We start from the raw sequence: 15666 nt of genomic DNA, 5'->3' as shown, positions 1-15666 counted from the left end.
TTCCACTTTCGGCATGCATGAAAGAGTAATCCAAAACAACTTCTCGTGAAATTTACGAGTAAATCGTTCACGCCTGTCGCTATGTGTACGGCGGAAATGATCGTGAAAAGAAGGACCATACCCGCTTCAAGGAATTGTGAAGCGACACATCAGTCATTACAGTTATGTGTGGGAACACATCGACCTTTTCACCCAAAGTGACTGTATTACCGTAGAGGAAAGCTAGCAAACAGTGCAAAGTATAGTGTTAGCCCATTCAACGCTATTTTAATATTTCAATTTTCTTGAACTTTCACAAAAGACTCAAAATAGAAGCCATTTTGGAAGCTATAAGTGATAGTATCACCATGCCGAAATTTCAAGGTAAAATATCAAGCTATTGTTTTAATGACAAGAAATTCAAGAACCGTTAATTCAAGAAGTGCTTCTCTTGCCCTTTTGATAAAGAATATGATTGTTTATCTTCACCATTTGGTCGGCTAGACTGGAAGATCCGTCGCTCGAGGGCGCTCTCTACGCCCCCAAGAGGGTGGGGAGCGTAGAGAGCGCCCTCAAGCGACGGATATTTCGGTCTATTTGTCGGCAACCCACCAATGTCTTCATATATTTGAGACTCATTTGTACAGGGATGCTTAAAATATCAATCTAAAGGTAGTGGCAATTAATCAGCTCCCTACTTCCATGAAGACTGGCTGTCGCCATAAGGCAATGCGACCTGTACATGACCATCAGGTCTATGTACAATGCTCTCCAGTGCAATGCACTGGAAAAGTCAACCGGAAAATTTCTAAGTATACACTTCTTGTACGCTCTTTTACCAGCGACAATGACCTTATTCTTCTAATGTGGAATATTTCTCCAACCTTAAGTTGCCAGGTCCAACCTTAAGTTGCCAGGAACGTTGACTTGTCGCTACACTTATTAGTAAACACTAGGAGGGAGAGAGAGAGAGAGAGAGAGAGAGAGAGAGAGAGAGAGAGAGAGAGAGAGCGAGCGCCTAGAAAGTATCACGACGATGACGCCTTAATCACTTCTGATCAACAATAATGAGAATTCAAACTTGTTATTTAGGAAAATTTGAATAAACTGCTAATATGCTCAAGTAATAGAAGTCTTTTGTTGCTATGGAAACTGAATTTTCAGCAGCATGAGACTTCGCCGAATCTGTAACGCTTGACGTTTACGACTGCCAGCTAACGAGTCCTACTTGTCAATATTACGGCGTAAAAACTGGGCCAATGAATGAGAAAGCATATCTCACACCCTACTTCTGCAATAATGAAATTAGGCATCAGACACTGATTTTTCAGAGAATCTCGTCCGAGTCGAATTTCCCGACACATCTTGATCTAGTCAACAATTGATTGAATCACAAATTTCAGTTTTAAAGTCTCTAAAGACCTTTGCTTCTGGTATATGATGGAAATATTTGCTTTTAAAACGTTTAAGTTTTACCCAAACATTCGTCCATGTCAGGTCACTGAACAGCTCACACAGGTTGACCCTATCGGGAAATTTTTTTCGCTTCTCCTGAATCTTTTAAAAACTTTTATTTTCTCCCAAACTATCAAAACATATATATGTAGTGTGCACATTTAAATGAATTCTCGCTAATATCACCATATTAATTAAGTTTCAAATTTGCCCAATATCAGATGTTTCCAATCCAATTTCTCACGGGTTTCTAAACAGAATGTATCATACACAGTAAATGATCTAACTGACGTCTAGTTTTTGAAATGTTCCTGACAGTCCCGCTGTCGCATCAGCCGCTGGTGCTTGTGCTTTCAGGACATCAGGTGATTTCAGAAAACCAAACTGGTTATTGTAAATAAATTCTTCCTCCGCCTCCATGATTCTGTTGACAAATTCAGTGTTGTCATATCCAGGTAACTGACCTCCAAAGTGGGACGGCAACATTGACGATGGAATGTGTTGGTGCAAAGTGCCGGATTCGTCACTGTGCATGTAAATCTGTAAAGTAACAGGTGGTATGACGTCTGTTACACGTAATGCGCTCTGCCTCTGAAGCCATGACGACAGAAAATACAATTATCTTAATTCGTTATTTTAGGTCTGAACCCGTTTAAACGTGAGGTAGCTTGTACGATGTCACTTCACCGTTTACAAATTTGTACATCACACGTGCACGCGTTTCTTCTTAAATAAACACAAAGTGTGTTGATAATCTAGATATGGAAGCTGGCGACTGGTTTCTACGGTGGCCCCTACACGCCACGGAACTCTATTACTTTTGAATATAAACTCTAATTTTTCTTGACAATATCTTTGATATTTGTAAGAGATTTTATTTCTCCAACGCAAACTTTTAATTTTGTACGGGCAACATTATCTTAACATTATCTTAACTTTAACTTCTCGAAAGTATTTTAGTTTTAACCATAAACAAAATATGTTTCACAAAAGTATTTTTTATTTTGTAAAACAAAAGTAAAAATTTTTCAAGATAACAAACTCCCCTACACGTCATGGAAATTTATTACTTTTGAACATAAAGTCATATTTCTTAACAATATATTTAATATTTGTAAGAAATTTTATTTCTCCACAGCAAACTTTTATTTCTGAACGGGGAAACTTTATTTTTGGGGTAAACTGTTTTTAAAAACTTTTAACAAAAACACTTCAGCTTTTAAAAAATAACTTTAACTTTGAACAAAATATCTGTTTCTCAAAAGCGTTTTTATTCGAAAAGAAGTAAAAATTGTTCACAGCAAGAGTTGAAGATTTTTGCTAAGCACGAACTGAGTTACTTAAATGACATAACCCTATGTCTTTAGAGCAGAAAACTTAAATTCTTAAAGAAAAGTTTATTTTCCAAGAGTAAAATTAATTTCTTTATGGAAAAAAGATTTTCTCAGAGCAGCAAATTGAAATACAGAGAATAAAACTTTTTTCTCAATGGCGAGAAACTATTTTCTGAAGACAACAAAACTAATTCTTTCAAGATATATTTTCTACATATGAGTGTGGTTTAAGAATTTGGTAAAACTGAACTGAGAAAAAACGAAAAAGGAAGGATGAAAAAGTCAAACTTACTTTTCTTCAGAGCGAAATTTATTTCTGAGAGGAGAAATATTTCATGTGAGGGCGCAATTACCTGTAATGCATAGCAAACTCTTTCTCGAGAGTAGGCTAAACATATTTTGGGGAAGAGTAAAACATTTTTCCGACGAGCAAAACTTTATTTTAACGGCGGCGGAAGTTAAAGTATCCCACCATACAACACCCAAGTTCGATGACCCAGAGTCTCCGAGACAACCATGACTGACTTCATCCGCGATACAGGCACGCTAGCCCGGCCCTAGCTGCAGTACAGTACCTCTAGGTTTTACCTGGGTATTTCGGTCGGACGGTTTGCCGTACTGTACTGCAGCTAGCCCGGCCCTACCCTGCCTGCGTACGATGCTGTGTGTTGGGGCCGTATAACGCCGGGAACATACAGCATCGTACGCAGTGCTATGGGCACGGGCACGCAAACGAGTCAGTTCAACAGTTGCCACTTGTCCGAGTCCCCGAAGAACGGTTTTGAGTTTGAGTGATTCGTCCTAACTGCAGACGTTGTGCGACGGGATGGACCGCATTGGGTTCCTTCATTCATGGGCTGTGTGTTACCGGCGTTATACGGCCTCCCACCACATAACGCCGGTAACACACAGCCCTGCCATGCAGAGCTATTCCTTCATCAGTTGCTGTGTTGTTAATGTTATGTTGTGTGATAGTCATCTTTTCTATAAGCCAGATTCGTAATTGATAGAGTCTTCGACTGAAACTGAACCTGGCCCGCCAGATTTGACCACAGTCGAGCGTGGTTCAATACAGTAGTTGTGGGTCCACAGCTGTGGTGTTTTCGGACGGGATATGCCTTTTACGGGCTGGTTGACTTTCACGTTTTTGACCCCGCAAACCACACGTGAAAGTCAAAACCAGTCCGCGACTGTGGTCAAATCTGGCGGGCTCGGTTCAGTTTCAGTTTCTATAAATTACGAATCTGGCTTCTCCTCTTAGAAAAGATGAATATCACACACATTGGCTGTGTGTTACTGGTGTTATGTGGTGGGAGAATGTATAACGCCGGTAACACACAGCCCTGCCATGCATAGCCCTGCATACAGGTCTGTGTGTTCCCGGCGAATAACGCCGGGAACACACAGACCTGTACGCAGGGCTATGCCATGCAGAGCTAATGAAGAACCCCAATGCGGTCCCGTCGCACACCGTCTGCCGTCAGGACGAATCACTCAAACATAAAACCATTCTTCGGGGACTCAGACAAGTGGCAACTGACCAGCGTGCCCGTAGCCCTGTGTACGATGTTGTGAGTTCCCGGCGTTATACAGCCCCAACACACAGCATCGTACGCAGGCAGGGTAGGGCCGGGCTGGCGTGCCCGTATCGCTGATGAAGTCAGTCATGGTTGTCTCGGAGAGCAGATCGTCCATGTAGCCGGCACGAACACGAACTGATACCGGCTACCAACTCGGAGACTCTGGGTCATCAAACTTGGGTGTTGTATGGTGGGATACTTTAACTTCCGCCGCCGTTAAAATAGTTTTGCTCGTCGGAAAAATGTTTTACTCTTCCCAAAAATATGTTTACTCTCGCTAGAAAGAGTTTGCCATGCATTATAGGTAATTGCGCCCTCACATGAAATATTTCTCCTCTAAGAAATAAATTTCGCTCTGAAGAAAAGTAAGTTTGACTTTTTCATCCCTTTTTCCTTCTTTCTCAGTTCAGTTTTACCAAATTCTTAAACCACACTCATATGTAGAAAATATCTTGAAGGAATTAGTTTTGTTGTCTTCAGAAAATAATTTCTCTCCGTTGAGAAAAGTTTTATTCACTATATTTCAATTTGCTGCTCTGAGAAAATCTTTTTTCCATAAAGAAATTAATTTTACTCTTGAAAAATAAACTTTTCTTTAAGAATTTAAGTTTTCTGCTCTAAAGACATAAGGTTATGTCATTTAAGTAACTCAGTTCGCGCTCAGCAAAAATCTTCAACTCTTGCTGTGAACAATTTTTACTTCTTTTCGAAATAAAAATCGTTTTGAGAAACAAATATTTGTTCAAAGTTAAAGTTATTTTTTAAAAGTTAAAATGTTTTGTTAAAAGTTTTTAAAAACAGTTTACCCCAAAAATAAAGTTTCCCCGTTCAGAAATAAAAGTTTGCTGTGGAGAAATAAAATTTCTTACAAATATTAAATATATTGTCAAGAAATATGAGTTTATGTTCAAAAGTAATAAATTTCCATGACGTGTAGGGGAGTCTGTTATCTTCAAAAAATTTTACGTTTGTTTTACAAAATAAAAAATACTTTTGAGAAACATATTTTCTTTATTGTTAAAACTAAAATTACTTTCGAGAAGTTAAAGTTAAGATAATGTTAAGATAATGTTGCTCGTACAAAATTAAAAGTTTGCGATGGAGAAATAAAATCTCTTACAAATATTAAAGATATTGTCAAGAAAAATTAGAGTTTATATTCAAAAGTAATAGAGTTCCGTGGCGTGTAGGGGCCACCGTAGGTTTCGTCATTGGTTAAAAAATTAGCGCAACTGTATGCAGGATTTGAAAAGGGGCCAAGTTACATTATGCGATTTGGTATACCCAAGTACTGCTGCTATCAAAGCCAAATCTCTCTCTCTCTCTCTCTCTCTCTCTCTCTCTCTCTCTCTCTCTCGTGTGCGTGCCCACAAACACACACTGTGCTGAAAATTTGTGTCGCTTTTGAATAAAAAAATGGTATGAGTGTATGGTACTGTACAGTCATTTTGATCTCTCGGGATGATTGCTTATGGAGTTATGACTATTCTTACATATACATCGATACATCGATACATACATACATACATACATACATACATACATACATACATACATACATACATACATACATACATACATACATACATAGCTTACCCGTTTACTGATCTTCTTTGTCAGAAAAGTTTTCATAATTCCATACAAAATCTCGAATATTCCAGGGGGTCGGACGAAGTGCACAACTTTCAGACGAATCGGCATTGCGTTCTGAAATTGTTATTTTTGGAAAGTAAACATCAGGCTGACGTCACACTAAATTTCTTCTTTTAACAAAGTTGGTGACCAAGGAAAGCCACTGCGAACGGTTATAATTCAGGTATTTGTTGTTTTTGGTACAAATTCTATTCACTTCGTTTAGGCAGTTTTGTTGTTAGGCTTATATACATTTGTAAGACGTTTTGCTGTTGCGTTATATCGTTCCCACTCTACAGCTTAATAGTGAAATACTGAGAAACGTGTTGCAACACTATCATTCTTGACATGGTGATTACTTGCAAAAAGACTGACAACGTGCAACCTTTCTCAAAGACCTCAACAACTGTAAATTGGTATTGAAACAAAGGATACGTTTTATGTGTATTTGTCTCAATGACAATATTCTCCCTACCAAATAGGCATCTGCCGATCTCTTCAGCACCGTCGGTGTGGTATATTTCAATTCAGATGGGCTCAGCTTTTCCCAGTCCATTACGATTACTATACCATTCACTTGCACGTCTTCATCGAATAGCAACGTTTCCAGCAGAATCAGTTGAGCTCGTACGTAGTCAGTGATTTTGTACTTCTTCAAGTCCAGTCTACCTGGTACGTTAATTAATGTAAGGTGAGAGATCTGGTCATTTATGTCCTCGCCTTTACTTAGGTGAAATGAAAACGAAACGTAAATATATTCAGATCGAATTTCAGTGAAGCTCAATAGAACTGCTGAATTTCCAAGTCAAAATAACGACAGCTGCTGTGATGCTATGGAGTGTACATGTCTTGAAATGACCTTAGGTAGCCACATACATTTGGCGTCGAAGCAATTTTCACTTAACATGTGAGATAGCCCGCAGAATACTTATAGTATTTGTGCATGGTGTGAGTTAGCCCACATTTCCCCATGATATTGCTTTCCTAAATTTGTTGAACGTGTTTGTTTGAAATCTGTCCAAGATTTCAAGCTCTGAAACAGAGGCTATTTCTCGTGATTACAGGTAATTATCAGACCCAGCTGCAGGCATGTCCTGAAAACTCCTGTCTGTGTTAAAACAATTTTGGGTTTAATGAGAAAATATCAAGAATCTGTTCCTAATTACCTACTACCCGTGTGAGGACAACGACCCTTCCTTCTTCGTCTCTCCCGGGACAAACGAAATCGTACTCCAAATCGTACATATCTCGAACTGCAGATGGTTTGAAGTTGTCAAATATTTCTCGATAATTTTTCCTCACTTTGTAATAATGGACGAGCATTTTAAAGGTCCTGTCGACATCAAATTTCTTATTTCGTAGAAATCTAAGTAGGAAACCGTCGTCTTGACGAAACTTAATGTCTGGCCTTGTCCTGAACAAATCTCGCAGTTCGTCGAGTTTCTGTTGTCTCGTGGTTGGATCTTCGTTCAGCTCGCTCTTGGCTTTCTCAAGAGTGGCTTCGCTTAGCTTGCACGTGTACGGTACTGGCCTGATGTCCGTCATTTTAGCCTGGGAAATGACGAATAACAAATTAAATGAAACATCAAGGTGATTTTTTTATCGCCTGCGCTATGCATTCGGCGGTCACAATCGTCGCAAATCCCATAATATTAGCTTCACAACAACGTCTATGAATTTGATTCTATCACCGATACATGGCCTTTTCGTCCATATGTGTACCTGTAGCCAGCATTTGTTTAAACTGATGACTGGGTTTTATTTCTAAAGTTGTTGCCCTTCATAGTCTTTGGCTTCGGATTGCAGCGTTACGATTTACTAAAGAGGGCGCTCGCGCTCCAGACTTCTCGATTCACATACGTCACATACTATGCCATAGCCTGGTAGTCACTACAAAACGCTTTGAAGAAAAATGGAATACATTGTGTGAAGCTTCATAATAGAGAACGTGACGTGCCCTCTTTCAGATACGCATGACCTAGCTTAGTTTTGTCTTCTAATGGCGGCTGCGACGACAATAACATAAAGCACCTATATAAATATTTCTTCTGCTTGATGTGCTGCTTCATTCAAAGGTGTCTTTTACGTACGGGGATTGGAAAACAAGTAGGGCAATTTTAGAATGCACTGACAACTACACGGCTATCAACAGGGAAGGATAATTTCAATTTCTGTTCATTGATTTTGTGTCGATGTGGTCTTCTACGCGGCCCTTAATAGTTCATTATTTCCGCGTTCCATTGACGTACCTTAGCCTGCGAGATTAATCAATCAAGTTTCCATGCATATCTTATACATCTCTTTATTTGAAAGGGCATGCTGGTGTCACGTGACAATTGTCTCCATGGGGTCAAGAAAAATTTATGAACGTTTCCGGTAATCTGACCTACTTATATCAGAGTAAAGTCTGCAATCCTCTGTATGTCTTCGACACATAAACATAAATTTGGCAATAGTTCAAAATATCGCCCTTTTCCTTCTGGAGTCCACCCAGCAATTAAAACAAAATAAGAAATTCAAAAACTGCTTTGTATCTTCAGAGGCCATGTCATTGAAACCACACATATTTGGTTTGGACTGACGAATAAATGGATCCACTGTAACTGTGGCCCAAGCCTGAATTATGCATGCGATACTTAACAGGCTTGGGTTGACACCAGCTGCAGAGATCATGTACACGTTGACCGCAGTTTTTCTCGACGTGTTATACATACGTGTACGAATAAATGGAAAATATGGTACATCCAAGGGGTTACTGCAACTAGAGTTACACACAGACAGTGACAAGAAAGTTGTGAGTGGCGGGAAGGTTGTATTAATTCATGAAAACGCGATTAAAGTTTACCCACCTATGTTCAGCCTCGTCTTGCGAAACTGTAGAAGTAAAAGTGACCTTGAACCCGTTGAGATGTCATGACGTAAAGAGGTCATCTTAGGTGACATTGTAAAGTAGGTCGATTAAGTCGATTAAATCACTTAGACGTGTTTCGTTACAGCGGCTGATTGTGATCGTTATGAAATACTAAAAATGTCTACACTCGTGGCATATTTCCAGCTAATTTATCAGTCAGTATTCTTTCAATTACTGACTTTTTATATCTATATAAAACAGATTGAGGTCATACGCAGTTGAAAGCCTCCCAGTCATACAAACGCTTCCATTGTGCGGATAAATACTCGTCATCGGCTTTGTAAAAGAATAAATCTTTTGAAACGGCTCACTCAAATGCATGGAAAAAGAGAGCGACATGTACGAATGACAAAATACCGAAAGCCAGTAACTGACAAAATTAACTAATTGACAGTGTGTGCTGTCACAGTAAATAAGAGTGCTGTCAGTTATGTAACAATACAAACAAAACATAGTATGACATCGAAATACAACTGAATGACAGTCCAAACTATGAAGTAAATGGAATGCCAGTCCTGTTTGAATAAATGGATTGACAAACCATATTATGTCGAATACACCAGAATGACAATCATCATGCATCGATCAGTTTTACAATAAATTCAATGATATGATGTCGCATAGTAATAAAAGAGAATAATACGGATGTTGTAAATATGGAGTAAGAATGACAGTCAGCATCAATTAAACATGAATTAACCGTCTGAACTGTCCAAAAATGGAATGACACTCTCAATAGACATTGAAAATCAATGTATGACTTCCCGTGGCATTGGAACAAATAGAATGATACTCCATGCTGATGTAAAGAAGAAATTGAAATTAAACAGCATCATAGCAAACAAAATGACAGCCTCTACTGTTACAGTAAACGAATGCATAGACAATGATATGTAATTTGTAAACAAGTAGATTTAAAGTCCATTTATGAAAGGAAAATAAATTTATAAAGTGTTGTGTAAAATTTCAGCTAGGGGGACGCAACATACTGAAGACATGTAAATTGACTGATAGCTGTAAATTGCAAATGCAAGAGAAAGACTGCCCTTATAGTAAAAAAAGCTGGAAATAAACTCTGTATTGTTTCACCAAATAGAATGCGGTCCTTTTGGGATACTTGCATCAAAATTTGTCTGTGTGAAAAATGAATTTGTCTAGCTGAAGGTCAGGATAAACGGAAAGAGAAAAATGAAAATGTTTACATTTGCACACAAACGTTATCGACAACGTACACAAGCCATACCTGGTGGCAATATTCAACTTTCGGGACTATTTTCCGTATAGGATCAATGATGAAGAGTGCCAGTCCATTTACTTTTGAGTGTTTGAGTCGCCAGTCAATTTTATATCCATCATTAAAAATGGTAATACCCTTTATTTACAACAGTATACATTGTTATTCAATTTAATTGTCTTTTTGGAACTACCAATCTACTTCTTGCGACATTAGCGACCGTCATTCCATCTCAAAATCAATATAGACTTGGAAATATAATATTTACATTCGAACACTTTGGTTTCAGGTCACGATTTACCATAACCAATTTCGCCCACTGTGAACGATGAAAAGGAAGTTAAACAAGGCTGATTTTCTAAGTCCCACTCTTTATATCATCACTTTTGAGTAACCCATGCCCCATTTCTTCCAACCCTCGGCCGAAAATAATGACGGCTCTCTTATCCTTAGAAATTAAAACCAGGCAATGTATATGAACAATTTAGGAGACTGTGACGAAGGCACAGTCCCTCCCACAGGTGCCTGGAGTTGCCAGTGTAGTACATGCGTGCACTACACTGGCAACCCCAGGCACCTGTGGTCCCTGCTAGCTGCAATACAGTAGCTCGAGGTTTTGCCTATATATTTGGGTAGAACGGCAAAACCAGATACCCAGGCAAAACCTCAAGCTACTGTACTGCAGCTAAGTCCCTTTATGTGCGTAAAATAACCTGGGAATTTCGCTATTAAACGTTAATCTGCTCACCACGCAACTGCGCTGGAGGTGGTTTAGCCAAGGTCATATTACAGCGATCTCAACGACAGGATAGAGAAAGTTTCCAGGAAAATACATAGTCAATCATATCCTGTTCAAATATTACATGTAAATCACGCAAACAATGACGCATGGCTCTTGGCCCACACAGCACAGAATAATACTGGGTGGTGTAGCCGCTGACAATACACAGAGGTGAATGTTGTACCAACTGAGGTGTACGTTCTATTGGCAGTCGCGAACTAAACACCCTTAGAACTCTACGTGTATTGCCTGTGTTGATAATTAATATCCATTGGAAGGAAGCTGGTGAACCTCACAGCAACAGTTTTAACAATAGTGTTGAAGCACAGTCCCTCGCACCGTGATTGAAGATACCGGAACTTGACGTCAGATCTTTTCCGGAAGAACTTTCGAACTGCTTAGAGTCAGTGACATTTCATTTGTACGTCGACCACGGACTTATGAGGCAGAATGGCAAGTCATTCGTTGCTTTTCTTGGTGTGTTGTTTCGCGACAGGTGAGTTTTGTCACTAACACTTAGCCTAACTGTATAATCAGTCTTATGACGTTTGCCGGGGTACAGGAGAGATCTTAAACTGCACTTTTTCCTCGCTCTTTCGTGAACGAAACCGACATGGTTAACCAAACTCTGCATTGTTCTGTAATAAAGCACATCCAGCGATGGTGTATATATAGAGAGAGAGAGAGAGAGAGAGATTTTGACCAGTTCACGACATATATGCACGAGCGATAGCGAGGGCATATATGAAGTGAAATGGTCAAAATCGAGTGGTATACCGTCACTGGGTGTGATTTATTGCTATTATATCATGACAGTATCTTGAAATTCTGTCGTGGAACGTCAAAAACGGATTTTTGCTCAAACTGAGAGCTCGCGCGTATGCCAGCCGTGGTATATGGCCAATACACCACGGTTCTTTTCGCGTCTCGACCAATCAGATCACTGTGTTTGCGCCATCAATATACTGGTAGGATATAATTCTCAATATAACAGCCTTTCGTTGGAAACCAGGAAGTTAAAACAATTTGGGTCATGCGTCAAATGTTCTGGCACTTAGATCAATGAAAATGTCTTGCCATCGTAACATGGCTTCCGGTACATTGCCCATAACACCATGGAGGTCGAAAGAAAGACTTTCTACCTCCATGATAAAACCAACTTGGCTATCAGCTAAGTTTAAAAACTAGTTCAAGTCATACCGTGTAAGTCCGCTGGTCAAGAATGATAATGTTGCATTTCCTGTTCGATTTATTAGAAAGTACAACGATACATGCGCGAACTGAGACTGCGACTGCGGTTGTTTGTTGTGTGTAGTAGTATTTATGCATTATTGTATACATGTATATTGTGTTCTCTTTGAAATGGCAATAGACAAATACACCACAAAAGTGGCCCATTTTCACACTTTTTAGCCTCAACTCTTTTTTCACTCTCTGGCTATCACTTAATTCGCCCGTACAATTTAGTGCCTGCTTTGCTGGGCCTGAGTAGGACAGACGGGAAGTCGAAAAGTGCATAAGCTTATATAGTTTATTCGTACACGTCAGTAGGATCCACTTTAAGCAGATTCTAGCGTAGGTGTTTGCTTCAAAAGTGGTCTTCCATATTTGGTCTGTGGTGCTAAAATCTCCCCATGCATGGTTTGTCCCTGCGAAAATTAAAAAAAAACAGAGTGTATTCGCGGTGATTACACAGTTTGGTGGAGCACCACACAGATTAGGAGGAGATGGGATGTATGGATATTATTTTGACACAGCACGCAGTAGTAACGTTGACTTCCATACAATGTCGGGGAAAGATCGCGCTGCAGGCAGGCCTAAGTGTTGCTGCCAGCTGTGCCAATGCCGGTCAGAGACGCGGAAGGTGAATGAACGCAGACGTATCACAGCTAAGATGTGTCTTTTGAAATGCACTGTTAATGGACGTGAAACTAAGACAGCAAACTATTTCAAAGCCTCACTACTTGTTAATACATAGGCCATTGTATAACCATTTCAAACCTCCAACTCGGATCCCACAAAACACGTTGTTTAAATTTCATAGTGGAAGAAAAGTGACGTTAATTCACACCATTGAGCTACAAAACTTCATGTTCACACTTAGACCTGACCGCATGAAGTTTGACAATGAGACAAGATCACGTTTAAACATGCTGAGCATAACAAACCCGCAAGTTACCTCTGTACACTGCCTGCTTCTTGTCAATCTGAAACAGTAATGGCATCGAATTATGTGTTAGGATTCTTAAAAAAAAAAACAAGCAAACCTGCCTGTCTGACCCTTTTTCATGTTATCCAAGTAAACGGAGAAAATCGAAAGTGTAGGCTGCTAGCGTTGTAACTCTTTCTTGTGATAGTTCGAAGCTCAACTTAGTTCAGAAGTTTGTTTAAACTTCTGACTCACCAAAAGACAAAGAAAATGGTGCGACCTTGTCACTTATGTTAGAAGCCCTGCAATGTTTCACCTGATGTGGATTTGATTGTTTGACCAGTTTTGATGTTAAATTCCAGCATGATCGGAACTCATTTGGGATAAGGCTAAAAAAAATAAATTGTGCTGTTCCGATAACATGGTTTTCAAAAATAGGGTAGGTAGGTCGGCAGGAATTTTTTTCCCATGCATATTTCAGGGGTTCAGGGCGGTCAAACACTGGCTACAACATATCCACAAAAATGTATCATACATATAAAAGGAATAAAAACATAAAAGATATCCTTGTTCAAGCAAAAATCAAATGCCAAGTAACGGACGCGTGATTTTACGGTGTTTTTCTTTCGTTTTTTTTACTTCCGTGTTTAGGTAGCTCTAAAAATAGGGTAGGTCGGGTTATCGGAACAGCATAATTTTTTTGTTCGGCCTGATCCGATCTTCATATTTTTTCAAATTTCTCTAAAGTGTTAGGTGCCCTTTAGCTAAATGTTGAAATATTACGAATTACTCGTAAAAACAAGTGTATAACTTTAAAAGAAAAGTAGACGAGTTTGCATTTGTAAATTAAATCGAAATTACTTCACCATCAAATTATCCCAAATTAGTTCTAATCGTGTTTTCCTTAGATTTCAATACAGCACAAAGAGAAAAGCTGAGTCATCTTTACAACGAAGAACGCTCTCGAAATCAATCATGAATTCAGATAATGTAAACCATCCAAGATATTGGTGATATATAAAAAGCTAGCGTCTGTACAGCACACTAAGGCGTGCCGATTGTGTTCGGACGCTGTCTATCGACCCTAAACCCGTATTCTATAGTAGATATTTTAATTAATGACATCACTTTCTCACGCCGGTTCCGTCTGTCGTTAGGGCGGAAAGCATGTTTTGTCGACTTCGTTTTCAACAGCTATATGTCCAATATAATAGACATGTCAGTGATAAAAGCTGACAGAAATAATGTCTGAATACAACTTTTCATAGCCAGAAGGCCTCTCGGTTTTAAATGCTGTCAATCGTGTTTGACAATAGAATGTACAGTAATGGTTTTATTGTAGGGTTTTATCAATTTTAACATTTTAATAGCTCCTGTGACATGGAACAATCTCTGATTAAAAATGAAAATTAAAGTTTGGTAAATCATGTGTAGCCGACCAATCCGCGTTTGCAAGGAAATGTATTTTGTTTATATTCAGTTTCAGAGTTTATATCCACGGCAAGTCCGTACCATGGTAAACCCATCGCAGATTTGACGACTTTTGACCACGGTGTGTCAGGGACGGTTTACGCCGTGGATAGTCGCCGACTTCGAATTGTAGGGTTTAATTACGACGGAGCAGCTCCAGGTGAGTTAATCGATACAGAATTTGTTTTGTTTACAGATTAATACCGCGAGAGAGAGAGAGAGAGAGAGAGAGAGAGAGAGAGAGAGAGAGTCAATAAAACGAACACTGGACAATGTTTTAAACCTGAATGTGTCACCTAAACCATAGAATCTGACCACGATTCAAACTAGCCGTCATTACCTAATCATAAGTATTACGAAGTTCCTGCACAGAAACATGCCGCAATACATGAGAAACATTGCCAGTAAATTTTGTTCAGTCTATGCTGTAGTCTGGTTCCCTGACCCATTTCCCCGGTAGAGGGCGTGGGGAAATATGGGGTCAGGTACCGGGTAGCCATCTTGAACAGAATTTTGTTCAAGATGGCGGAGGTTAGTCACCTGACAAAACATGCTACAACAATTACTGAAAGATACTGCAATCAGTGTAACACCAACAGTATTGAAGATGAAACACACTTTTTATTAGTCTGTCAGAAATACAAAGTCCAAAGAAAGTACTTTTTCAGTAAAATCAATTTCCCAACGACGATACTGAAAATCAGCTTATTTCTCTACTAACAAAACAAGAGTTATCTTTTAATGAACAACTTGCTGATTATATTTTTACTTTATATAAACAAAGAAATACCTAGTTATATTTATTATTAGCTACTATTATTATACTGTAATACTTTATCTTTATTGAAGAAAATTTTAACTTATTTTTGTATCACACTTTTATTGCCACAAATGTGATGTAAATCCTATATTTACAAGCAAGCAATAAAAATATTATTATTATTATTATTATAATATGGCTGCTACCATGAAAACGCCGGTCAAAATTCGACTGGATCAGAAGTAAGTTCGAACACTGGTATCCGAACCAAAAACATTGGCACACAAGACGGGAAACATAAACTGAAAGGATTAATCCAGAAGTACGGGTAAATAGAGGTGATCGAAGGCTGGCTGTGATATCGCAGCAGTACTTGTTGCG

At 39.0% G+C, this 15666-nt stretch overlaps 2 protein-coding genes across 2 annotated transcripts in view; one reads left to right on the top strand and one right to left on the bottom strand.

Moving 5' to 3' along the window:
- Window positions 1–1531: 1531 nt before the first annotated feature.
- LOC139119755 (alpha-tocopherol transfer protein-like) lies at window positions 1532–9143 on the bottom strand. Its single transcript, XM_070683641.1, has 5 exons — window positions 8830–9143; window positions 7147–7531; window positions 6456–6649; window positions 5945–6055; window positions 1532–1974 (listed from the first exon to the last, which is right to left on the bottom strand). Exons 2-5 carry the CDS (start codon window positions 7523–7525, stop codon window positions 1717–1719), a joined length of 942 nt encoding a protein of 313 aa, XP_070539742.1. The 5' UTR covers window positions 7526–7531; window positions 8830–9143; the 3' UTR covers window positions 1532–1716.
- Window positions 9144–11002: 1859 nt separating this feature from the next.
- Window positions 11003–15666, top strand: part of LOC139119751 (protein Skeletor, isoforms B/C-like) — a 28512-nt gene continuing 23848 nt past the window's right edge. The window contains exons 1-2 of the mRNA XM_070683633.1: window positions 11003–11402; window positions 14536–14685. Coding sequence (XP_070539734.1) covers window positions 11357–11402; window positions 14536–14685 — 196 coding nt within the window. The 5' untranslated portion in view covers window positions 11003–11356. The remainder of the gene's footprint in view (window positions 11403–14535; window positions 14686–15666) is intronic.

Source organism: Ptychodera flava, chromosome 20 (genome assembly GCF_041260155.1).
Source record: "Ptychodera flava strain L36383 chromosome 20, AS_Pfla_20210202, whole genome shotgun sequence".
Taxonomy (NCBI): domain Eukaryota; kingdom Metazoa; phylum Hemichordata; class Enteropneusta; family Ptychoderidae; genus Ptychodera; species Ptychodera flava.
The sequence above is the reverse complement of the archived record's forward strand: the minus strand, read 5'-3'. Positions and strand labels throughout refer to the sequence as shown.